Source organism: Arvicanthis niloticus, chromosome 12 (genome assembly GCF_011762505.2).
Source record: "Arvicanthis niloticus isolate mArvNil1 chromosome 12, mArvNil1.pat.X, whole genome shotgun sequence".
NCBI classification, from domain to species: Eukaryota; Metazoa; Chordata; class Mammalia; order Rodentia; family Muridae; genus Arvicanthis; species Arvicanthis niloticus.
The window spans coordinates 19,225,686-19,251,329 of NC_047669.1; the positions used below are offsets into that span (position 1 = coordinate 19,225,686).

Sequence of the window (25,644 nt, forward strand, 5' to 3'; positions counted from 1 at the left end):
ATGGATCCCTAGGGGCCCAAATAAGCTGCCCTTTAGGCTTTCGGCAGTGCAGGTTAGGGGCCTAGGACACACAACTAGTGTTCAGATTCTCTCTGTTGTGGGAAGAATCTGTGTCTTGGGGAGTCTGTCTTATTAATTGGCCCGTTGAGTATGTGTATCAATCTAAATATCCTTGTGGGCTTTTGAAAAACGCACTGTATTCACAGGGCTGCTTCCTTCCCTTTGGAGATGGAGCACTTTCTTTCTTAGCCTCTCTTGAGTAGCTGGCAGGAGGCGGGGGAATGTGCCTGGGAATTGAGAGGCAGAAAGGTCAAGGCTGTTTTCCCTGGGGAGAAAGAGGTCCAGGAACTGACCTGGCTTCCAGCCCTGCAGCATATGTTGCCTGAGTTGGGGTAAGCTGCCAGGTTGTCTTATTTAGACGTCTGAGGGATCAGACATGGGGTTCTGGTGGATTTGAGGCATGCCTTTCTGGGGTGCCTAGAATTCTTAAATTGGCCAACCTAATCAGCCTCAGCTTGCAGTAGAGGTAATAAAACCTGATTAATTTACCAATAACCCCAGGCTCCTAGGTCTGATGGATAGGCTGTAGCCTTCTTCAGTTTGAGGGTGTGGTCAGATAACCTGTGGAGAAAGGCAGTATCCATGAATCCTGAGGAGTCTGACCTTAGCTTTGACCTCAGTCCTCACACTGATTATATGTTGAGCCTTGAAAAGAGGCTGTACTTGCCAGTCCACAGTCTCTGTATGAATAATGTCAGTGGGGAAGGGCTGTTGCTGGGACCCGCCTCCCCCAATTAGAATAGGAAATGGTTGTCCTTCCAAGTAGGGGGTTCAAATTCTGGAAGAGATCCTGGAAAGAGTCTGGGATACAGACTCCCCAAAACTCTCAACCTCAGCTGCCTCCCTCATGAGCCAGCTGTGGCTCCCTGAGCTGGCAGCCAGCTGGATAAGGACAGACAAGAGAGCAGTATACCAGAAACAGGGGCTGCTTAGGCATGGCTGGGGTGGGGAGTTGGGATCTGGGGAGCAGAAGAAAACTTCCTGCAGCTGTCAGGTGTATCTGCGGGCTGTAACAAGGGGGTGTAGAGCAGCTGCCCTTTTGAGGGGCAGAGAGACCGTTTGTTAGCTGTAAGAATATGGGGGCACACGGGAGCTGGATGGAGTGCCTCCAGATCCTGTAGGCTAAGGCTGCTATATGTGTTGGGTGCTGTACATGGTACGTATCCAACGGCCTGATCTCCTATAGCTTTGAGGCAAGAGTATCCCAGCAGAGAGCTTAGGACATGTTTGTTTATTTAGGGGGAGTTTTGGATCTTTGCCAGCTAATCTGGGGAGTAAGCACCCTGGTTGTTGTGGGCAGTACACAAGGCAATCCCAGGGGAGGGGTGGAGATTCTTCCCCCCCCCCCCAGCTCTTGGCTGGATTGTCCCACTCTGGCAGGCTGCCTGCCTCCTATTTCCGTCGGGCACCAGGGTAACAGGGCCACATTAGCGTCTGAGCCAGGAGACACCCAGCCAAGGTTGGGACGTGTATGGGGGAGGGTCTCTGAGGGATCTGTCTACAGAATCCCAGAAAGACTCCCATAGACCCAGAAAAGCCTTTAGGGGGCTTGTAGCTCCTTTTTATATGTGCTGTTTGATTCATAGCCCCCAGAGATCCCAGGGCTTCTCTGCACCCATGAGGGTTGCAGTGGAAGCTAGAGACAGGGAGCCTTGTGTGGGGGGAGTCAGCGGGGCCAGCGCTGGGAAGAAGAGCACCCCCCCATTCCTGCTGTCCTCTTGGCCGAGATTCAGAAAGGTCTTTTTTCAGCCAGTGTCAGAGCCGCTCAGCTGGGGAGGGAGGGAAGGAGGACAGGCGGGCAGGCAGGCAGTGGGGGAAGCCCGGGAGTAGGACCAGAGCTGTGAGCACTGCACTAGAGAAAGAACAGAGGACCCAGCCTGCGACCAGCTGTGGAAACCCAGCCGGGCTTGCAGGGGAGCAGAGCCACCACTCCATTCTTCTTCCCTGTTTCCTACTTCTGTGTGGGATCTGGGGGATTTTTAGGACAGGTTCCCCCCACCTTCTGGGCAGAGCATAAAACTCAGGAGCTAGGGCCCTTGCCTGCCCACTTTAGAACAAGGCCATAGCTCCTGTGACGTAGGGGCGTCAGTTTGTGGAGATGCCAGCAGCCCGTCGATTTCCTGGCCTTGAGCTCTCCTTTCCTCTCCTGGCCAGACTGCGGCGACGGCTGTACACAGTGAGTGGGGGTCTGGGGGCGGGAAATGGACTGGCTCTGGACAGGGTTAGCCCCTCAGTAGCGGCACCGTATAGAGGGGCAAGGAGTAGGCAGGACTGAGGGACACCTTCCCGAGGTCTGTGGGTTAGAGTGCTTTTCCTTTCTGTGGGCTGCATTCATCCTTGTGTGTGTGTGTGTATGGGGGGGCTCTGGGTGGTCAGGCTAGTGAGTGCTTACATGCTGGCCATTGAGCCTTGTGTGTCACACACAGCTGGTGTAGATTCCACACTAGGCCATGGGCCACACACACAGCATCGGAGACTGCCTGAGCTAGAGGTTACTGCTCTAGTGCCCTGTGCTTCACAGACAATGAAACCTGGGCTGGAGGGAGACTTAGGGAGGTCACTGCAGCCTTAGCAGTAGGAACAGGACTAGAACCCCACCCGACTCCTTTTTCTTCACCAGGATCCCAGTGTTCTTCCTAGGCTTTCTATCTCTCCTCCCCCATAGCAGCCCTGTTTCTGGGTTGGGGAGCAGGGAGGGGAGCTGAGCAGAGAGGTTTCTTAGCTGATCAATGGGGAAGAGAAACAGGCTGCACTGTGCTTTCTAAGTTGCTGCAGGAGAAGGGCCTCTGGGTTTCACTGAGCCCTCCCTGTACAGCATAAGTCTTTGAGCTGTTACCTGGTGTCAGAAGAAGGGAATGGGGAGCCTGGAGCCTAGGCTAGGGCTTGAGGAGGGAAGGGGAGGAAGCCTGCAGGCTGCTTGTCCTGTTGGGGGTCAGTGGCCCCTCATCTGGGAGCCCTGCTACATAGCCAGTGGGTTCACTTTGCTCCAGGGCCGAGGCAGTGAATGGTGGAGCCTGGCCACAGTGAGCTCCACTGTGGAGTTCTCACCTCACACCTTTGGGCTTTACTCCGGAAAGAGTGGTGCCTAACACACTTTGTTTGTAAACAGATGGTTTTGTGGAGAATAAAATAGTACAGCTAATGCTTAGAACTGGCGTAGTAACTGTAGTCTTTTCAATTTTAGTTTATTTTTTCTATATGGGTGCCTGCATGTATGTCTTTGCACATTGTGTACAGTGCCTTAAGAAGCCAGAAGAGGGAGTCAGATCACCTGGAACCCCAGGTGATTTTGAGCTGCCCTGTAGGTGCTGTGAGTTGGATCTGGGTCTTCTGGAAGAGTCTTAACCTCCGAGCCATCACTCTAGCCCCATAACTCTAGTTTTAAAGTATCAATACATTATTTTTGTTGCCCTTCACAAAATTAATAGAAATGTTACATACTAAGTATATGTAGAGTCAATAAAGTTAGTGTCAACTAATAACATTGGAGAGATAAAAGGGAAGTCGTTTGTAGCATTTATGTATTTTGTCATTTACTGGCTGAACGATCAAGGATGCTCAGGCCTCAGCAGAACCACTGATGACGGTTCAACATAATAATGGCTCATTTTTCACTAATGTTTCTCATCCAGATAGTGAACTCTTGCCATGTTCCAAATAAAGTAGACTTTTCTTCAGTTTACATGGCAGTTTACAAAGTTCAAGAAAAATCGGATTCCGTTGAAACTACAAAAAGTATTCTCTTGTTAAAATGTAAAATGGAATCTAAGTCTCTGGATTCTGATTATTCTAACAGTTTTTACCTGCATGAACTAAGTTGTGTGGAATTTGTATGTTCAGTTCTGTCCCGTGCGTTCCAAAATAACTAATGTTCTTATCCCCTACCACCTGCTAAATAGCACTAGCCCCACCCCCTACCACCTGCTGTCACTAGCCCCCCTCCATACACATGCACTATGACAAGCAAGCATACCCTCTCTCTGGACGGTTGCACAGTCCTCAGGAGAGCCATTCAAATAAAGGGCTCAGCTTACTGTTTGGAAGCCCCCTGCCAGCCCAGCTGCCTGCCTCACAGTCCTTGGTTGAAGAGCCAGGTTTTGAACCAAGGGTTTATCATTCTCATTTGTAACTCTTTGTGCTGTGCTGAGCTGCCTGGGAAAGTCTGAGCCCCTGGCACCGTGTTGGCAGGACCACTGGGAATTGTGGGAGCAGGAGGCTCATGCTGGGCCTGGGTGGTGTGTGCCTGTTCTTACAGCATCTGTGTTGAGAGCACACTATGTTCAGGAGAGGGTCACCTGGTCTGGGCTCATCTCAGCTGCTCCAACTCAGCTGTTTTAGGTAGCAAGAAAATGCTTTGAGTGTCATAGGATGCGGGTGAGCCAAGGGCATGGATGGGCAAGTCTGCCATCTGCTCACATCCCTTGGCCCCTCAGCTATTCTTTTGTTTCTGCAGAGGCTGGGGAGCAGCAGCATGCAGCCAGAGGAGGGAACAGGCTGGCTGTTGGAGCTGCTGTCCGAGGTGCAGCTACAACAGTATTTCCTGAGGCTTCGAGATGACCTCAACATTACCCGCCTGTCTCATTTTGAATATGTCAAAAATGAAGACCTGGAAAAGATCGGCATGGGACGGCCTGGTAGGTAGCCCGCAGGCCTTGCCTTCTCCTCTGACCATTCATTTACCTCATTTGTATTCATCATGGCCCAGCACAAGAAGAACCTCTTAATCTTGGCAGCTGAGGGCTTTGCCAGCCCCTGACCTGAGATGAGTGGGAGGCGTGAGGAGAGTGCAGTTCACAGGGTGCCCAGGGGAATGGTTTGTAGTTGGATGTGAATGTGAATTGGAATTGAGGAGAATGGCGTCTTAGAGCTGTGGCTGCCAGAGTTAATTGCGTGCACCTTTTTTGGTTTTCTCCTTAGGTGCTGGGTATTGAATTTGGGTCCTGTGCCACCTGGGTGCTCTGCCAGTGAGCACACCCCAAGCCTCTCTGCCTCCACTCCTTTTTAAAGAGATACTGGGAATTGACCCTAGGACCTTTCACGTGCCAGGCAAGAGTGCCACTACTTTAGCTCTGGCCCATTCTTTCTGCAATATGTGGTTTTGAGACAGAATGTCACTAAGTTACCCAGGGTAGCCTTGAACCCTCTATTGCTCTGGAAGAGCATGGACTTAACCTCCTGTCTCAGCCTCCCTGATAGCTGGGGTTGTAGGCCTGTGCTACCATGTCTCCTCTCTTGTCCTTCCCCCTTGGTGTTTGATCAGATATCTGTGGGATGCATTTCTTGTGTGTCTTTTGTTTCATTCTGAACACCAGTGGGGTTAATGCCATGAGATCTACAGTGAGAAGACAAAAACTCTCAGATGGGGCTAGAGAGATGGCGTAGTGGTTAAAAGTGTGTATTATCCACTTACAGAGGACCCCGGTTTTGGTTCCCGAATCTGTTAGGTAGCTTGTAACTGCCTGTAGCTGCAGGGGTCTGACACCTCTTCTGATCTTTATGGGCACCTCATACATACACCCCCCACCCCACAATACATAAAAATAAAAAGTCTTGTAAAGAACATCTCTCTGTCCGATAACACACTGATACTTTAATCTATCGGGTTGTGGGTAGAGCTCTCTTGTTAAGAGTTGTTTATTTAACATCTGTGAAGTTCTGGGTTTAATTCCCAGCACCAGAACACAAACATCTCAAGAGGTGGAGGCAGAAGGATCAGTAGCTCAGAGTCACCAGCTACATAGCAAATTCATCCAGCCTGGGCTGCAGTAGACGGTCTCAGAAAAGCCACAAGCAGAAACCTTAGTGTCTCCAACTCAAAGTAGCCAAATGTTTTACAAGCTTTAAAAAAAAAAAAAAAAAAAAAAAAAAAAAAAAAAAAAAAAAGACAATAACTTATGCTACTTTTGCTCAGATAGTTGATGTGTGTCCTAGTTTGGGACACCATAGCTGTATGAAACACCATGAGCAGAGCAACTTGTTGAGGAAAGGGTTTATTTAGTTTATACTTTCACATCACTGTTCTTAAAGGAAATCAGGTCAGGAGGTCTCAATAGGACAGGAACCTGGAGGCAGGAGCTAATGCAGAACCCGTGGAGGGTGCTGCTAACTGGCTTGCTCATGATTTGCTCAGCCTGCTTTCTTATAGAACCTAAGGCCACCAGCCCAGGGATGGCACCACTCACAATGGGCTGAGTCCTCCCACATGAATCACTAATTAAGAAAATTCCCTATAGGTTTGTGTACAGCCTTATGGAGGCATTTTCTCAATCAGGCTCCTTCTTCTCTGATGACTCTAGCTTGTGTCATATTGGCATAAAACCAGCCAGCAGTGTCTGATGTCAGTAGTGTAAGAAAATTATATGGGAAGGAAACCTTAGAATGGAGACAATTGTGTGTTTCCTTACCTGCGTTGTCTGGAGAGTTGGTGCGGTAATTGGCCACTACAACTGTTCAGTTTGGATGAGGAAACACCTCCAGCCAGTTTGAGAATCATCCAGAGGCAGAATGTAGAGACTGGGTGAATGAAACTCCTAGTTGGCAACTGATTCAGTTGGTGGCATTGGGTTGAGTGGTATCTAGTGGTGGGCCTATCCCAGGAACTGAGGGAGCTGGTCAGGTGGACAGTGGCTTCCTTGGGGAGGGTGTGTGAGCTGTCTGACAGTCCTCTGTTCACTTTCCCTCCTTGCAGGCCAGAGGCGGCTGTGGGAGGCTGTGAAGAGGAGGAAGGCCATGTGCAAACGCAAGTCATGGATGAGCAAGGTGTGTGAGTAGGCTGTGAGGGGCTGGAGGGGCACCCCAAGGGTCTCACACTGCTGCTGGGCCTAGGAGCCTTCTGTTGCCCAGAGGTATAATCTCACCAATTCCCTCACACTTTGTAGAGACCTCCCTCCTCCAGACTCTTATCTGACAGGGCACTTGTGGTGCTCCCTGACTAAGTATCTGTCTCCACCACAGACAGACATGTGAACAGCCTGTGTGCTGTAAGGGTTTCACAGCCTCTCTATGTGCAGGAGCTGGGACTTGTTGACAAGTGTTCCTTCCTTTGAGTGTCGGGCCAGTGTCCAGAAAGGGTTAGCAGGGACTGTCTGGACGTGTTTGCCTTGTTCTTTCTGCCCCGCATCACTGCTGCCCCCCCTTGCTTTCTGGTCTTCAGGTTCCTTTAGTCAACTGGCTCTGCTGACAGCTTCCTTCCCCACAGCATTCCCCCCCACCCCCCCATCCTAATTTGGGTCTTTGGTGTTGTCAGTCCCTGATCTGACTCAGTGGAACTTTGCCCATTGTCTGGAAGACAATGAGAGAGGAAGTGAGCCAGCCAGGGCCTCCCTCCCTACTTCTGGCCTCAGAACTAGGGTGAGGGGTGAGCAGGGCAGAACAGCTGGACCGGGATTGGGTGGTAGAGATTTTTCTGGCTGCAGTCTGGCAAAGGGGCTGTCTCTTGAGAGCCTGTGGCCTTTTCTGGGGACACAGTCCTGGTCCATTGCCCAGGTCTTAGCAAAGGATGAATGTGTTGAGACCTATTGACAGTAGAGAAAAGCAGTGTGGGGTTTTTGGATCGTGTCCCAGCCCATAGTAGGTCTCTGGGTGATCAGTGATCCTCTCTGAGACTGTCATGCCTTCAGTGAGCCAGCATTGGCTCCATCACCCAGCTTACCATGCAGGACTGTGGAAAGGGCCCCTCTTGGCTGCAGCGGCTAAGGTAGATCTTGTAAGGTGAATGTTATTGGCAGATATTAGGAGTTCAGTTACTGGGGGAGGGGACAGAGTCCAAAAAGGTCCTCAGATTTGAGCTGCCCCTTAGTGTTTGATTTCGGAACAAGGGGCTGAAATGCATATTTTACATACCAAAGCAGACCTGGCCTCCAGGTTCCCAGCATCCCTCAGTCCCTACCTGGCATACCCTGCTCCCCAGCTCTGGCTGCCATCCTCCAGAGGCTCCTTCCTATATAATGCAGACATGCTCATCTCTCTCTCTTCCCCTCCCCCTTTCCTCTGTCTGTCTCTCTCTGTCTCCATCTCTCTTCCCTCTTTTCTTCTCTCTGTGCACACCCTTTTCTCTCTTTCTCTTTCCCTCCCCTACCCCCACTTTCCCCATGGCTACTCCCCTGCCCTCAATCCTTGGGACCAGTGAACTGGCCCACCCCAAAGCAGCTTTCCAATAAACCCGCCTTTAATATAATCTAACCTGGCTTGAATTGGCTCGTTTCACCAGCTGGGGAGAAATAACCTATCACTTAGCACGTGCAGGTAAGGCTGGCCAACCCTTAGGGATGTGAGAAGAATCTGTAGCCTGGTGCTAGAGCTTTGGACGCCCCAGTGGAGGGGCCAAGTCAGATTGCATGGCCAGGTGCATTTATTCATAGTTCTTCTCTTCCTGTTTCTTGACCTTTGGCCCTTCTTTCTCCAAAATAGGCCTTGGAGACCCCTCTAGTCTTCCTTCCTTCTCAGCATTTGGCTCTAGGCGCCCCTCCAGAAATCCAGCTGTCTTCCCAGGCCCTTCTCCAGCAAAGATTGGCTTCGTCTGCACCACATTCACACACATAACACATACTCATGGTTCAACCTCAGACTAAAATTATCTTCTCCCCTGGGCAGGATGAAGGGCAGCCGACTCCCCAGGGAGGATAGAGACAGACAGCGCCAAATGGTTAACCCAGAGAAGGGGCCAGGGCTAAAAATGGACAGGGAGGTGTTTGGAGGGCCCCTTGGGCTCCTACCCCACTTTGTATGCTAGGGGCAAGAGACTGCTGTTTAGGAGGTTCAGGAAGGGAAGGGGAGGATGGGGAGGAGCCAAAGACCAGGGCTGGGGCTTGGTGTGCACCTGGAGGGCTTTGGGCTATCTCTGTCTTCACAGACCATTCAGGGGTAGCTTTAGCCACAAGCTGCATATTCATCTGTTTTTGACACCTACCCTGAGGCCTCAGCTGTGGGTTCCCAGTTAGGGTATACTCTAGAAGGATGTGCCTTTAACAGGCTGCCGCTGGCAGCTTGGCAAAGCCAGGAGCTGTCTGAGGCTTACCAGTAGGGTGGGACTGAGTGACTCTGGGGCCCTGGGTTCCATCTGGCTCCTGGCTGCTTTCAAACAGGTGTTCAGTGGAAAGCGGCTGGAGGCTGAGTTTCCTTCCCATCACTCCCAGAGCACCTTCCGGAAGCCCTCTCCCACCCCAGGGGGCCTGGCAGGGGAGGGGACCCTGCAGAGCCTCACCTGCCTCATCGGGGAGAAAGACCTGCGCCTACTGGAGAAACTGGGAGATGGTTCCTTTGGCGTGGTGCGCAGGGGTGAATGGGATGCCCCTGCAGGGAAGACGGTGAGCTCTGGGGTGGGCACCTCTCCCCTTCTGTCAGGAGACAAGTGACTAGGGACACGTAAAAGTACTCACCTTTTGAGCCATGCTCAGGTTTAACTGAGCACAGTGGTTTTGGTTCTTTGGGTTGTTGTTTTGTTTTTGTTTTTTTTTTTTTTTCAAGTCTAAAAATAGTTTGCCTACTATGAAAGATTGGACACTGAAAAATGAAAAGCCAAGGCCTGCAGTTCTGTGCCTAGCTGAGGTGGACCTGCAGTGCCCTCCACCACCCCAACCTCCACAGGGGTTTTGTTGAGTTCATTTAGGACACAATTTTGTTCTGAGACAGCATCTTGCTGGGTAGACCAGGGTGACCTTGAACCTTGCAGTGACAAAGTATTTTCTATTTCTTTATCCTTTCCTTCCTTCATGGTTTTGGATTAGCCTTGAAGCAAGTGCTGTGCCATTGAGCTATGTCACTAAATCAATTAAATCAACTAAATCAAATCAAATTTAAATCACTAAGATAAGAATTTGATTTAAAATTTTAAGCTATAGCCTTTTTTCTCTTAATTATATTAAAATTCCCTAGTGGATCACCACACACAAACATACATGTGCAGAGAGGAAAGGGGGTGCAGACTCTCGTAATGTATGTGCGGGCAGAAGCACGCCCCAGACAGGATATTGATGTTGCTAGCACTCAACAGGATCCGTCAAGCCCTGGCCACTCAGCACCCTCCCAAGAGAGGCTGCAGTGGGAACCTGCAGTTCCATAGATTATGGCATTAAGGCTAAACTGTATTACTGTTCTGTCTTATATGGCACATCTCTTAATTTATTGTCACCGCTAATTTAGGAATTTTCCCAGAAAGATGAGGCCCACATCTAGTGACCCCTAGAGGTCAGTCACTGCCATCCCCACGCAGTGCAGGGACGCAGTATGTAAACTGATGACATGCTTACCCACTCAGGCGAACAGGTCTGAGACAAGGGGCTTTGCAGTGAGTTGGAAGGAGCAGTTGGCTCAGTGCTGGGGACCATGGAAAGTCTAATGCCCTGCTGATCCCTCACTGGGCAGGTGAGTGTGGCTGTGAAGTGCCTGAAACCTGATGTGCTGAGCCAGCCGGAGGCCATGGACGACTTCATCCGGGAGGTCAATGCCATGCATTCCCTAGACCACCGAAACCTCATTCGCTTGTATGGTGTGGTGCTCACACCACCCATGAAGATGGTGAGTGTCAGAGGGCAGCCTACAGCTCTGGGCCCTGAGCCGTGCTCTTCCTCCTGCCACATGTGGCAAAGGGGTTTACCAGGGACCTGCCTAGTACTGACATGTTTAGATTTTCTACTGCTCATTGCCAAGGAGATGTGCCGATAGGAATGGCTGGCCCTTGGCTTGAGTTGATCTTTGGAGTTTCTAGCCTGGGCCTCTTTGGAGCGCTTTATTCTGGGGCTTAGGTTCTTGGGATGGCTGAAGGGACAGGACAAGCCTTGAATGCTCATGGTAGCTCTCAACAGACAAGTCAGAAACGAGCATTGAATATAGCTATGGAGCCGGGCGGTGGTGGCGCACGCCTTTAATCCCAGCACTTGGGAGGCAGAAGCAGGAGGATTTCTGAGTTTGAGGCCAGCCTGGTCTACAGAGTGAGTGCCAGGACAGCCAGGGCTACACAGAGAAACCTTGTCTCGAAAAAAAAACAAAAAAAAAAAAAAACAAAAAAAAAAAAACAAAAAAAGAATATAGCTATGGTCGACCTCCAGAAAGAGTCTGGAAACTTTGCCTCTCAGAGAGTGACAGATCTGTGGGATTTATCCCCTGTCTTCTGCGTGGCCTCAGGTGACAGAACTGGCACCTCTGGGATCTTTGTTGGACCGGCTACGTAAACACCAAGGTCATTTCCTCTTGGGGACACTGAGTCGCTACGCTGTGCAGGTGGCTGAGGGCATGGGGTACCTGGAGTCCAAGCGCTTCATTCACCGTGACCTGGCTGCTCGAAACCTGCTTTTGGCTACCCGTGACCTGGTCAAGATTGGGGACTTCGGACTGATGCGAGCTCTGCCCCAGAATGATGACCACTATGTCATGCAAGAACACCGCAAGGTGCCCTTTGCCTGGTGAGGGGCAAGTGTTGTTGGCTCGTGGGGCCTGAGCTCCACTTCACTCTCAGCAGACCCACGCCTCCAACTTCTGGGGCCTCTGTTACCCACCACAGAACTGTCGGCCTCAGCCTGTCTTTACCACTTCTGGGCCTGGGTGCCTTTCTTATGGACTTACATATTTGCACATCCACCCAAGGCATTCTGTCAGGAATATTGGAAGGCACAGGAAATCCAAAGGGCATGTACTGTGGTGGGGTATTAAAAGGCTTCCTAGAGGACTTGCTGTTAAGTTTAAAATGTATGGCAAGTAGCCAGGCCAGAATGGTCAGTAGGCTTATCTGTGTAGAGCTGGTGGCAGGCCGGAATAGATTGTGCCATATCTTGTAGGCAGTGACTAGTGATATCCACATCATGCCATGGTGATACCTGGCCTGCCTTGGGTCCTGGTTGAGCTGACCCTTTGCTGAGATCATGGAGTCTCCCAGTGCCAGAGGTAGCTAAGGGGTAACAAAGAGGGGTCCCAAAGAAGCCTTCCCTTTGACCCTTATCTTTTGCCAGGTGTGCCCCTGAGAGCCTGAAGACACGGACTTTCTCCCATGCCAGTGACACCTGGATGTTTGGGGTCACACTGTGGGAGATGTTCACATATGGCCAGGAGCCCTGGATTGGCCTCAATGGCAGCCAGGTGATGGGGGGGTAAGGGGTAGGTTCCCCATAGGGTGGGTGGGAGCAATCCATCCCTGGTTTCCAACCTGTCCCTGTTGGAACTGGTTCTTTTCTGATAGACTCCCATTTCTTGCACACCCTATGTTGACAATGGGATCTCAGAAAAGGGGTAGCCCAAGATGTCCCAGGACAGGCATGGGGCTAGGAGGACATGGATGAGAGATGAATCCTGGGCAGGTCTCGGGCCCTGGGGATGGAGCCTTCTTTAGGGGGCAGGCATGTCCGACAGGTCAGAGGGAAAGCAGGAAGTGAAGAGGCCGGTGCTCAGCTGCCCCTAACCTCTGTACCACCCTGGCTGGCAGATCCTGCATAAGATTGACAAGGAGGGAGAGCGCCTGCCCCGGCCTGAAGACTGCCCCCAGGACATCTACAATGTCATGGTCCAGTGCTGGGCCCACAAGCCAGAGGACAGGCCCACATTTGTGGCCCTTCGGGACTTCCTGCTGGAGGTGAGGGGAAGATCTGCCCACAGTGGCGGGGAATGCAAGCATGTGGGGCAGTTGGAGGCTTATTCCTGGGCTGAGCGACCGCCTGTTTGTGCCCCCAGGCTCAGCCTACTGACATGCGGGCCCTTCAGGACTTTGAGGAGCCGGACAAGCTGCACATCCAGATGAATGATGTCATCACTGTCATCGAGGGAAGGTAGGGCTGTGGGCTGCACTGGCTCCCGTAGAGGGCAGTGTTGGAGGGGACAGGCCTCACACTGCTGAGAGCCGCTTCGGTGGGATTTTCCTTGCCTGACCTCAGCCCCACTGCCCTTTCCCACGGGGCCCCAGCTCCGGCTGTATGTGTATTAGTGCCCAGAAGCCCTTGTGCTGAAGATTAGGCTGCGTCCAGCTTGACCTCAGAATTGGAGGCCAGACTAGAGTTGCTGAGTGTTTCTCATTCTCCTCCTCTGGTGTCTCCAGCATAGGATTCTCCCAACACTGACACCACAGTTTCTTGAGAGGTCTTATGTAGTTCAGGCTGGCCTTAAATTCCTCATCCTCCTGCCTGTCTCTCCAAGTACTGGGGTTGTAAGTGTGAGCTGCCGTGCCCCATGCATAGGAGTCTGACCGTTTCCCCTGGTGCCTTTCAGACCCCCAGGCACCCTCGCTGCTCAGCCTCATCCTTTTAGCAACTTTCCATCCTTCCTGTTGAGCCTCCCAGGGTTTCCTAGTCATGGACCCCTCCATCCACTACCCGGACCTCCTGCCCCACTCCTTTCCCAGCCCTTTCTGGTAAGGACTGCTGTGTGTCTGACCAGCTTGAAACTCTAGCTTCCTAGGCAGCATCCCTTGATTCAGCTTCCTGCCTGCATCCCCTGCCCTGGCCCCACCCTCTGCTGGCCCTTCCTCCAGTCATCGATCCCCAGTGTCTGAGGAACTGGCTGGGGCCTGGGCATCTCTGCTTTGGGACTGTGGGTGAGTGTTGAGGACCAGGAAGAAAAGTAAGGGGATTCCCTGGACGTTCCTCCTCTGACTCAGAACTGGGTCAGGGTGCCCGCAGGGGGCCTTCAGTGTATCTGCGCCTTACTGGGGTTAGTGAGTGGGGCGAGTCTCAGCCTGAGTCAGTGGATTGCGCCCTGGGTGTCTTGGATTTACCTGTACCCATTGTGGCCCCTGTTTCATTGCCGCAGGCCAGGGCTTGCTCTCATGTTGGGTTCATTCTCCATTCTTGTAACAAGAATGATGTTCTGGCAGGTTACAGAGAATGGGAGTTGGTGGAGATAGGAGAAAGAAGAGAATTATTAGGTAAGACATGGAAGCAGGAAGGAGCCACATGTGGGTTTGGACCTGAGGGGGAAGGAAGACATGTAGGACATAGTACTCTGGAAACAGCCTGAGATAGAAGAGTGGGGCTGGGTGGGAGCCTCTTTGGCAGTATCTAGCAGAGACTTAAAGTTAGCCTGTAGCCATTCCTACATACAGGAGCCAGAAAGCCTTGGATCCACCTAAATCCTGCGCTCCTCTGGCCCCACGTCTTTACCAGTCCTGTTTTTGCTCCATTTGGAACCTATGTTCCCTGGGGACAACACAGGAACTTCCTGTGTGTCTCTAGAAGTGGTGCCCTGGGTCACTGAGAGCAAAGCCAGCTACAGGAGGAGCCAAGGGAGTGGCTTTTCCTGGGAGGTTGTCCTGGGTGCACCCTGTCCTACCCTTCCGCCCCAGGCTCCTGTTGGCTTCAGCTGCTAATACTGCCACAGCGGATGGTTCAACTTCTAGAACGCTCCTCTGAGGTGCCAGCTCTTACTTAGTCCCTAGAACTGCTCAGGAGGTGGGAGGTGAGAGACACGAGCCCCAGCAGCCTCTGAGCCCTTGGGAGTGGGCCTGTGTGTCCGTGGTTACTGGAGCTTTTCTCTACCTTCTCACCCCCGGATCGCTATGTTTGTTTGCCTGCCTCATCTCCATGTCTCCAGGTGCATGGGCATTGAGTGTCTTGTTGGGGTTAGGTTTGTCTGTGTGACTCTCTCTTCCTCTGGCTCTTGACTTCCTTATCTTGTCTCATAGCCTTGTATTTCTCTTTTCTAAAACTGTCTTTAGTATGTTTCCTGGTCCCAACTCTATGACTCTGTGGTCTCGGACTCTGTAAGCTCAGTCTATAAACGCAGTCCTCAGGGTTTGGGGCAGATAGAGGGTCCCTAAGTGTTCCATGAACTGGGGCTAGGGTCCTCTGTCTAGACTGGGAGGTATACCAAGAGCATGGTGGCACATGTCTTTAGTTCCAGCACTTAGAAGGCAGAAACAGGAGGATTTCTGTGAGTTAAAGCCAGCCTGATCTACAAAATGAATTTCAGGACAGCCAGGATTCAGGATTGCATAGAGAGATGCTGTCTAAAAAACAAACAAACAAACAAAAAAACCTAAAAAATTAAAACAGACTTGAAGACCCAAGTGATGACTGGCCTCTCCTGAGGGTCTTATGTGGAGGGCACGGTGGCTCACAACCCCTTTGTGTGTTTTTTCAGAGTAGTATTGGGTGGAGGCAGAGGTTTTGAAATCCATTGGCAGGTTCTTGGCCTGGCCTGGCCTGGCCTGCAGCCTTCACTTCCTGTGGTAGGAGGGGTGGAAGGCATTGTTGAGTCTGTGCCCTTGAAGGGACAAGGTAGGGTTATGTGTGGTGAGCAGAATGTTTGGGTAACATCTCTGCCTTGGCTTTATTGGAGTACAGGAGTACCTCAGGAGGTACCCAGGGAAGTGAGGGGCTGCCTTGTGGAGGAGCTGCTAGTGTTGTTGGGAGAGGAGCCCGGGGTGTGGGGCAGGCCTTGCTGCCCTGTGCTCTCCACGGGCAGCTCTGTTTGTGTGCTGAGGTCCTTTTCTCTTCTTGGGATGGATCTGCTATTTTCAGATGAGACTTTTCCTTCTCAGGGTGTTGTCCTTTCTCCTTCCTTCCTTCCCTGCCCTTCCTACCCTAAAGGCAGGGAGTAATCACAGGGTGGCTGTGGCTGTGGTGGGCCAGCAGGCAGCCTTGGTGACCAGCAGGCAGCTGTGGCAGTCCACAGCACCTCCCCAGCTCCTCTAGTGTGGCTGTTTCCCAGAAGTCCTTCTGGCTCTGGGACAGATGATGAAGGTGAGGAGACAGTCAGTGGTAGGGTGGTTGTGTCCCAGCAGCATGGCTGCTCCAGCTGATGCCTCGACCCAGAGTCTGCCCACATTGTCAGGTGTAAGCAGCAGATGCAGGGACCTCCACATGCCTCTTCAGAGCGTGTGGAGTGCCCAGAGAAAGCTGTATTCTTTCCTTCTTACTTGCTGTGTGGCCTCAGCTTGGGCTTACACTGGGTCAGGTCCAGGTATGCTAACTATTTGTCTCCAGAGTGAGGGACTGAGATCTTCATGGTTCACCATACTGGGAATTCAGTTTCCCTTCTGGACCCCTTATTGTAAGGCAAGGCAGGATAGGCCTTGTCCTGAGATGGGGAGGATGGCAAGGCTGGAGCCCCACAGCTCTGCCCTCTGGTGGAAGACAGGCCTGGGTTTCCATGTGTTCTATATGTTGAAGATCTTCGTGTAAGGGTCGAGTAGAAACTGGAAAGCTGGCCCTAAGCTTATGGGCTCCCTTTGGCTACTGTATCACTTAAAATTCCTAGAACCCTACCGAGGAGTGGATCTAGTGGCCCTAAGGAGACAGGGCCAGGCGCTGGCTGGAGGAAGGGGACAGGTGCATTGTGAGAGCGCCCTGGTTTTTCAGGCTTAATTGATCTGGGTACTGGTCTGCTGCGATCGTTCTGGTAAATGTACTATCATGTACCTGTTTCCTTATTTGTAGATTGTAGGGAGGAGTTTAGGCTAAGACTGAGCAAATAGCCAGGCCCTCTTCAGGGAGGGGCAGGTTATGGTGTTGCTGTTGGGGAGAATGAACTGGTGGCTGGACTAATCTTGAGGTCTCATCTGCAGTGCTTCGCCTGCCAAGGTAATCAGATTCCATGAGCAGGGTCCTTTGTATGAGAAGGGTCCCTTTGTCTGTGGTCACTTTCACTTCCCATGCCTGGTATTCACCACACTATCTCTGTCACACAGGGCTGAAAACTACTGGTGGCGTGGTCAGAACACACGGACGCTGTGTGTAGGACCCTTCCCTCGAAATGTGGTGACCTCCGTGGCTGGCCTGTCAGCCCAGGACATCAGCCAGCCTCTTCAGAATAGCTTCATTCACACAGGGCATGGTGACAGTGACCCCCGCCACTGCTGGGGCTTCCCTGACAGGATTGATGAGTGAGTATCTAGAGAGACAACACCGACCTGGTCCTGGGCTCCTGCGACTTGTAGCCCCTCCCCACACTGCACACAAGCTCTCCTAGGCTGTCTGTTACTGCTGGGTAAAGGCTGGTGGTGTGCTCTAAATAAAGTGCTCTCAGAGCAGGCAGCACCAGGAGCTACTGAAGGCCGTCCCCGAGTCATTTCCCACGCCAGGGCACCAGGGTCAGTTAAGGCCTGTCCTGTTGGCTTTCCCACCAAGTGCAGTCCATCATGGATGCTTGGGCGGTGAGATGGCCTTTGCCCCTTGGCTGCAGAAGGTGTCCCATACCACATCCTGACGATTACACACACTCTTGTTTCCTAACCCAAGCCTGTGCAGACACTGGTGCTCTAGCTTGCATGTGCACACACTTCTCTCTCATGACAGGTGACAGTAACAGGCACAGATAGGAACTTTTTCCATCCCTGGGCTTCTCGTTGTCCTCAGGACCCTTCCTCTGGTGTGGCACCCAGGCCACATGCATTTCCTCACTGTGTTGTTTCTTCTGGGCCATTGTGCACGCCCTCTGCTCTTTTCCTTGTGATGCCTCCCTACACAGTGCGTGGGTAGATGTGCAGGTGTCCGAGCAGGGAAGCAGAGATCTGTCTGCACTGCAGGTTTTCAGCCTTCCCGTGCTGCCGTGGGTTTTGTTCCAGAAGCTCGCCTACTAGACAGGAGTAGGGAACAGAGGCAGGTTGAGACAAGGTGTAGGTGCCAGAGGAGGACCCAAACTGGCTGAGTGCTGAGGATGCTGGGGGTGGGGAGGCCAGGGCAGTCCCTGTGGGGCCCTCGGCAGTGTATTCTCCCCAGTACAGCTCTGCACATCTATGGGGCAGAATGTCTCTGTGCACAGTTTCCACTGAAGTAAAACCTAGGTGAGGAAACTCCAAGGATGAACTCATTCTTACTAAAAAGTCCCCTGTCACCCCACAGAGGAGGCTCTACCTTCTGGCACATGGGAAAACACTTGGGAAGCAGTTCTCTCGGGATACCTGCGGCTCCTTCAGGGATTTTCAGGGTGTAGAGCCCTGAACCTATGAGATCAGCGCTCATGTCTTGTGCACAGGCCCGGGCAGGAGTGAAATTACTTCCAGGACTGGGAGCAGGCCTGGAGGGAACTTAGAGCAGCTGCCCTGCTCTGTGCCCAGAGCGCACTCTGCTGGGAGGGATTCCCGGTCTCCTTTTGGTAAAGTGAGGTCACTGGGAGTCATCCGGGGAATACAGAGTCAGGCTCTTCTTGGTGCTCTGTCCATCCTAGTTGGCCTCTGTCAGCTCTCCTGCCAGCCCCTCATGCCTCAGTAGCCCTTTCTCCAGCTGCCTCCTCCTGAGACTGTGGTAAAACAGGCCTTTGTTCTCCTATGTCTCACATCCCTAGAACACCAGGCCTCTGCCTCACAGGAACCAGGTAAAGGCCTATGAAAGTGGGAGGAGGGGAAGGGAGGGGTGGCCCTTGCAGCTAGAGGCCTGCACCCTCTATCCCACTTGTGTTGTGCCTGAGCCAGCCAGGCCTCATTCTTCCAGGCTTTAATCAGCCTTGGTGACTAAATCCCAGATCCCAGATAGCACAGGGGCTGGGATGAGTCAGGGAGCATGGGGAACGCACTGCACAGCTTAGCGTCCTCCCCGACTTCTGTAGTTCAGCAGGAAGCTGCCTCCTGCCCACCCTTCTAGGGTCTGACAGCAGATGTCCAGTCTCCTGGAGGGTCTATAGAAGAGTATTCCAGCAGGTAGACACCTGGCATGGGCTGGGTGCTGCCAGTTATCAAGGACCAGCTTTGTCCATGTAAGGTACTGGAGCCCTGGAAGGCAAAGGCTTCTCAGCCTGGTTCAGGTGCTTCCCCCATGGTAGGCACACCTAGGTGTAGGGATTAGACTCTGCATAAACCCAGGAGGCTGAAGGCCTTGTGACTCAGGTCTGCCACTCAGCTTCCTCTGAGTTATGTCTTAGTCTTTGCATTGTCCCCTAAACACTCAGGAGGTATATGTATGTGTGTGGCCTGGCCTTAAGGGGTTGGGTCCTACACATCTACTTCCCCTCCTGACCTCATTCTCTCCCAACAGACTGTACCTGGGAAACCCCATGGACCCTCCTGACCTGCTGAGTGTGGAGCTGAGCACCCCCCGTCCCACCCAGCATCTAGGGCGGGTGAAAAGTAAGAGCCCTTCCATTCCTTGGTATTCCCAGTTCACTGGCCACCCTGAGCCTGCTGTTCTACTCTGGGGACAGTCGGGTCAGGGCAGCAGGTGGGACAGCTGGATCCCTGGCTCTGGTTGGGTGTGGGGTAAGAGCAGAGAGGCAGCTGTATCCGCCGAGGAGGGGATCCTTGGGTTGGCCCTACCCTGGACCTGCAGCCTCAGCTTCCTCCTCCTCCTTCCTCACCAGGCTCTGTAGATCCTGGCTTCCCTTACTTCCCCCAGTCACGCTCTTCTCTCCCAAACCAGCACCCCATACCCCACTTTGGGCTCCATCTCAGCCAGGAGCCCCACCCCCTCCCAGATCCTGTGCCTGTCATTCTGGGACCCAGTTGTTCCATCCGCCTCCCCATTCTTCCCATCTTCCGTTGGGTTGTGCATTTGCTCACTCCTGTTCATCTCTCCCTCCCTCCCTGTCTCCCTCCCTCCCTCCCTGTTTCCCTCCCTCCCTGTCTCCCTGTCTCCCTCCCTCCCTCCCTCCCTCCCTCCCTCCCTCCCTCCCTCCCTCCCTGTCTCCCTGTCTCCCTCCCTCCCTCCCTTTTTCTATGTCTCTCTCTCCTTCCCTCTTTCCCTATCTTTCCATCTCTCTTTTCTCCCTTTCTATCTTTTTTCTTGTTTTCCCCTCTCCTTTTCTTTCCATCTCACACTTTGCCCCTCTCTCCTTTTTTCTCCTTCCTTTTCTCCCTCCCTTCCTTCCTCCCTCCCGCTATCTAAACCCTTCCCCTGCCTTGCTTGGCCATCCTTCTTTCTGCCTCCCCTGTCCGCATGGCCTTTCTTACAGGGGAGCCTCCACCTCGCCCACCTCAGCCTGCCATCTTCACTCAGAGTAAGTGGGGCTGTTCAGGATGCCTTGGCCCCCGCCCCCGCCCTCTCTCTTCTCTCTCTCCTCTCCTGGAAGGTACAGAGCCCCGGTGCTGGCTGTGTGGCAGGGAGGCGGGTGTGTGCTGTGAGCTCTAGCTACTGAACTGGCCAGCATGCCTTCCTCCTCATCTTACCCTCAAAGCCCGGCTTGATCTAGCTCTGCTGTGGCTTGCGTCTGGGATGTGGTGGTAGTCGTCAGGAGCTCTGTCCTCTGAGGAAAGCCGTTGGCCCGTGTCTGCTGTAATGGTGTGCCACAATAGAGGTGGGGAGAGGGGTTACTAACCAGGAGCAAAGAGCAGGGCTCTTGTGCTAGGAGGGAACCTCAGAGACAGTTGTAAGCGGAGTGCTGCCTGCTCCAGCTTAGGCAGCATCGGGCTCTCTCCAGCCCACACTGAGGCCTGAAGGCAGAGAAGGGTCTGTCCTATAGGGGCAGGTATGCGCTTGGCAGCAGGGCCAACCTAGAGGGGTCTTGCCAGTGGGTAGTCGGTGAGCACACTTGGCTAGGGGCCTTAGCAGTGGGTAGTCGGTGGGGACACTTGGCTAGGGGCCTTAGCAGTGGGTAGTTGGTGGGGACATTTGGCTAGGGGCCTTGGCAGTGGGTAGGTGGTGGGGACACTTGGCTAAGGGAGTTGGCAGTGGGTAGGTGGTGGGGACACTTGGCTAAGGGAGTTGGCAGTGGGTAGTTGGTAGGGACACTTGGCTAGGGGCCTTGGCAGTGGGTAGGTGGTGGGGACACTTGGCTAGGGGCCTTAGCAGTGGGTAGGTGGTGGGGACACTTGGCTAGGGGAGTTGGCAGTGGTAGGTGGTGGGGACACTTGGCTAGGGGAGTTGGCAGTGGGTAGGTGGTGGGGACACTTGGCTAGGGGAGTTGGCAGTGGGTAGTCGGTGGGCACACTTGGCTAGGGGCCTTAGCAGTGGGTAGGTGGTGGGGACACTTGGCTAGGGGCCTTGGCAGTGGGTAGGTGGTGGGGACACTTGGCTAGGGGAGTTGGCAGTGGGTAGGTGGTGGGGACACTTGGCTAGGGGCCTTGGCAATGGGTAGGTGGTGGGGACACTTGGCTAGGGGCCTTGGCAGTGGGTAGGTGGTGGGGACACTTGGCTAGGGGCCTTGGCAGTGGGTAGGTGGTGGGGACACTTGGCTAGGGGAGTTGGCGGTGGGTAGGTGGTGGGGACACTTGGCTAGGGGAGTTGGCGGTGGGTAGGTGGTGGGGACACTTGGCTAGGGGAGTTGGCGGTGGGTAGGTGGTGGGGACACTTGGCTAGGGGAGTTGGCGGTGGGTAGGTGGTGGGGACACTTGGCTAGGGGAGTTGGTGGTGGGTAGGTGGTGGGGACACTTGGCTAGGGGAGTTGCCGGTGGGTAGGTGGTGGGGACACTTGGCTAGGGGAGTTGGCGGTGGATAGGTGGTGGGGACACTTGGCTAGGGGCCTTGGCGGTGGGTAGGTGGTGGGGACACTTGGCTAGGGGCCTTGGCAGTGGGTAGGTGGTGGGGACACTTGGCTTTCTCTCACACATTTACCTCCCTTGTTCCTCATCCCTGTCTGACACCATCTCCCTGTTGGGGTCTCCCTTTTTATCCCAGAGCCAACATACGACCCTGTGAGTGAGGACCCAGACCCCCTGTCCAGCGATTTCAAGAGGCTTGGCCTGAGAAAGCCAGCCCTGCCCCGAGGGCTGTGGCTGGCAAAGCCCTCAGCCCGAGTTCCAGGCACCAAGACCTGCCGTAGCAGTGGGGGTGAGGTCACACTCATTGACTTCGGAGAGGAGCCTGTGATCCCAACCCCACGGCCCTGTGCACCCTCCTTGGCACAGTTGGCCATGGATGCCTGCTCCTTGCTGGACAAGACACCACCACAGAGCCCCACACGGGCACTGCCACGACCTTTACATCCCACACCTGTGGTAGACTGGGACGCTCGTCCGCTGCCCCCGCCCCCTGCCTATGATGACGTGGCCCAAGATGAGGATGACTTTGAGGTCTGCTCTATCAACAGCACGCTAGTGGGTGCAGGCCTCCCTACTGGGCCCAGCCAAGGCGAGACCAATTATGCCTTTGTACCTGAGCAGGCACAGCTGCCCCCTGCCCTGGAGGATAACTTATTCCTTCCACCCCAGGGTGGTAGTAAGCCACCTAGCTCAGCCCAGACTGCAGAGATCTTCCAGGCACTGCAGCAGGAGTGTATGCGGCAGCTACAGGTTCCCACTGGCCAGCTGACCCCCTCCCCTACCCCAGGAGGTGATGACAAGCCCCAGGTGCCACCCCGAGTACCTATCCCCCCTCGGCCCACACGTCCACGTGTGGAGCTATCTCCAGCTCCCTCAGGTGATGAAGAGACAAGCCGGTGGCCTGGACCTGCCTCCCCTCCCCGAGTGCCTCCCCGGGAACCCCTGTCTCCTCAAGGTTCAAGGACCCCAAGCCCCCTAGTGCCACCTGGCAGTTCTCCACTACCGCACAGGCTCTCTAGCTCACCTGGAAGGACCATGCCCACCACCCAGAGCTTTGCCTCAGACCCTAAGTATGCCACTCCACAAGTGATCCAGGCTCCTGGCCCACGGGCTGGCCCCTGCATCCTGCCCATTGTCCGTGATGGCAGGAAGGTCAGCAGTACCCACTACTACCTGTTGCCTGAGCGCCCTCCTTACCTAGAGCGCTATCAGCGCTTCCTGAGGGAGTCCCAGAGCCCAGAAGAACCGACCGCCCTGCTCGTGCCCCCGCTGCTACCCCCACCCAGTACTCCAGCCCCTGCTGCCCCCACTGCCACCGTCCGACCTATGCCTCAAGCTGCCCCAGACCCAAAGGCCAACTTCTCCACCAATAACAGCAACCCAGGGGCGCGGCCACCATCCCTGAGGGCCACTGCTCGGCTGCCACAGAGGGGCTGCCCAGGGGATGGGCAGGAGGCTGCTCGGCCAGCAGATAAAGTCCAGATGGTGAGTGCCAGGGCCACTTCAAGGTGAAGGGCAGGGGTCTGAGGGACCCAGAGGAATGGGCCCAAGTGGTGCTGATGGGTGGGTATGCCCAGCTGCAGGCCATGGTGCATGGGGTGACCACAGAGGAGTGCCAGGCGGCCCTGCAGAGCCACAGCTGGAGTGTTCAGAGGGCTGCCCAGTATCTGAAGGTACCATCACTTCCTGCCTGCCCTGGCATTTAGGGGCCCTGCAAGCTGGTCCTGTTGTACCTGACCCTACCCTCTGGCTCTATGTCCTGTGCCCTGTTCTATTCTGGTACTCTTGGCTCCAGTGTGTCTTATGCAACATCATCCTCTGCCCCTCAGGTGGAGCAGCTCTTTGGGCTGGGTCTTCGGCCACGGGTGGAGTGCCACAAAGTACTAGAGATGTTTGACTGGAACCTAGAGCAAGCCGGCTGTCACCTTCTGGGTTCCTGTGGTCCTGCCCACCACAAGTGAGTGAGTTACACACTGCCCCACCACCCTCTCTCAGGAGGGCTGTTTCCACTGTGGGAAAAATCTACTTATCTCCGAGAGGCCACATGTAGCCAGGGAGTGTCCAGATAGTAGGAGAGAGGGCAGGTATAGGGCTCCAGAGGCAGGTGGTTGGCTGGAAAAGAACCCTCCTATAGACTTGGGTTTTCTCATGAATTGATGAATGAAAGAGGCAGCTGGGGCCCTTGGGTGAAGGAGATCCCTAGCTCCTCTCCAGCTGCTCAAGTGCTTCACGGAGCAACATTTTAGTCCTGATTGCTTAAGCAATGAGATGCGAGCACAAGAGTCTGAGTTTGAATTCCCACAGCCCATGTGAAAGCCGGATACATAGCTTGAGCCTTTGTCATCCCACCGCTCTTGTGGGAGAGATGGGAGGCAGGGACAGGCTTAAGGGCAGCTAGCCTGGCGTACAGTAGCAGAAAAACAACAGGCCTGGTCTGTCTCAAGAAGAAAGGCGGGGCTTCTCTGATCCCTGCATACTCTGTGCACACCCATGCCTGTATTCAAACACAAATGCTCACCCTCACCCCCACACCTTTATATATGTTAGTATTAATGTTTTTTGAAGGAATAAACATCCGAAAAAAATCTCATTACACTTTTACTAAAAGTTTATGTATGTGCACACTTATAAAATAAAGCATACAGATTAATATTAATTGAAACATTTATCAAGCCCCAAAGTGGAGAAATAGGCAGGGGGTGAGGTCAGTATCCTCTCAGGAAGCAAGCATGGCTGGGTGCTGGGAGGAAGGGACCCAGTGGAGTCTGCCAGTCTGTGCTGCGTTCATGGTGCAAGCATGTACACTTGTCAGAATTGATCAGAAACACAGTGGGAGAAGGCTGTGGCCTGCGGCATGCACTGACAGCCTTGCTAAGCTGTAGTGTCTGCTGGTACTTGTCCCTAATTTGTGTCCTGAGAAGCTTCCTGTTTTTAGATACTCCAGCACACGGTAGTACTGCTAAGTCATAGTGTATCAAAAAAGATACTTTAGAATAAGTTCTAAAGTTATTGCCTAAAACTATTTTTTTTTTTTAAATACATTGCCTGGTGCCTAAAGGCAGTGACCTTGGATTTCCCATAGCTGTTCACCTAGCTCGCGGTCACCTAGCTCTTGTTCACCTAGCTCGCGGTCACCTAGCTCTTGTTCACCTAGCTCGTGTTCACCTAGCTCGTGTTGATGGATGAACTTTTCTTGTCTTTCAGACGTTGATGGTTGACCAGAGAGCAATGGTCTGCCCTAAAAGAACCTCTTGAACCTGTCTGTGGGACAAGGGTGGAGAGATGCCCTGCCTCAGGCCTGGAGGACCCACAACTGCCTGCGGCTCCCAGTGGACAGTGAGATCCAGGCAGCAGGAGGCTGGGAGCCTCACCTTGTCCACCTCGCACACCCACCCAGTGCTGTTCTGCACACCTTGGTTCAGCCCTCAGTGCCCCAACCAAGAGGTGGGAAGTTCCGAGCCTGAGCCTTGTGAAGGCAGGTCGGGAAAGCTGCCTGGCAGGCCCTGTGTGTGACCTGCCTCTGGCTCCTGATCACGGCTGGGCTAGTGGCTAGACTGTGCCCCCGGGCTTTTCCCTGGGGGTTAGACTGAGAGGAAGTCAGGCTTGACTTGGACAAGAAGCACGTGTTGGCCACCCAGAAGGGTGGGCCAGCACCCACCAGGTCCTCCTCAGGGCTAGGCCTCTTTCCAGGGAACCCCTGTAGGAATGTGGAGTGTTGGACAGGATGTGGCCTGTGTCTTCACTGTGAACTTGTGGGCTTGGCTGGTCTTAGGATCTTGTACCTGTAAACAGCCTGAAGTGGCTCAGAAACAGAAAAGGCGCCAGGACCTTCTCTGGCAGGGACCAGGGCCCAAGGCCCGGGTGTGGAAGGAGACTGCAGCAGCACCAGTACTTCCCTGTTGGACCCCTGTCCTTCTCCTGTTGCTATTTGATGTGTCCCCATTAGCGTTTGTTGCCAAAGTTGCTGCCCGAGCTATGGATATCTGCTTCTTCCAGAGAAATAAAGTTTGTTTCTATTTTATGTTACTCACTTGTGCCTGCCTGTCTCTTGGATTGTGCCCTCCAGTCTCGACAGGGTACTGCCATCCAGAGAAACCAGCTGTTTATCACCACCTATAGGCAGAGGAAGGAAGTGCAGGCCCAGGACATCCTATACCTGTACCCTCCCAGAGCTGGCCCAACTTGCTTCATCTGGTCTGGGACTGTCACAGTCTCTGTGGGCTTCAGTAGGGCAGGACACACTTCAGGAGGCAGACTAA

General features: G+C 53.5%; 1 protein-coding gene across 23 annotated transcripts in view; it reads left to right on the top strand.

Annotated features, from left to right (window-relative positions):
• Positions 1-25,411, top strand: part of Tnk2 (tyrosine kinase non receptor 2) — a 39,195-nt gene extending 13,784 nt beyond the window's left edge. For 4 of the 23 annotated variants that reach the window (XM_034515012.2, XM_034515006.2, XM_076942809.1 and 1 more), the window contains exons 2-16: positions 4,514-4,694; positions 6,749-6,819; positions 9,144-9,365; positions 10,423-10,575; positions 11,182-11,459; positions 12,003-12,129; positions 12,473-12,619; positions 12,718-12,812; positions 16,667-16,861; positions 18,948-19,039; positions 19,861-19,905; positions 21,522-22,870; positions 22,963-23,058; positions 23,215-23,342; positions 24,590-25,411. In XM_034515012.2, the coding sequence (XP_034370903.1) occupies positions 4,532-4,694; positions 6,749-6,819; positions 9,144-9,365; positions 10,423-10,575; positions 11,182-11,459; positions 12,003-12,129; positions 12,473-12,619; positions 12,718-12,812; positions 16,667-16,861; positions 18,948-19,039; positions 19,861-19,905; positions 21,522-22,870; positions 22,963-23,058; positions 23,215-23,342; positions 24,590-24,596 (3,168 nt within the window). In that variant the 5' untranslated portion in view covers positions 4,514-4,531 and the 3' untranslated portion in view covers positions 24,597-25,411. Of the gene's footprint in view, positions 1-1,866; positions 2,237-4,513; positions 4,695-4,977; positions 5,107-6,748; positions 6,820-9,143; positions 9,366-10,422; positions 10,576-11,181; positions 11,460-12,002; positions 12,130-12,472; positions 12,620-12,717; positions 12,813-16,666; positions 16,862-18,947; positions 19,040-19,860; positions 19,906-21,521; positions 22,871-22,962; positions 23,059-23,214; positions 23,347-24,589 lie in introns of those variants that run through there. The other 19 variants (XM_076942814.1, XM_076942815.1, XM_076942802.1 and 16 more) reach the window with 19 other exon arrangements.
• Positions 25,412-25,644: the final 233 nt, after the last annotated feature.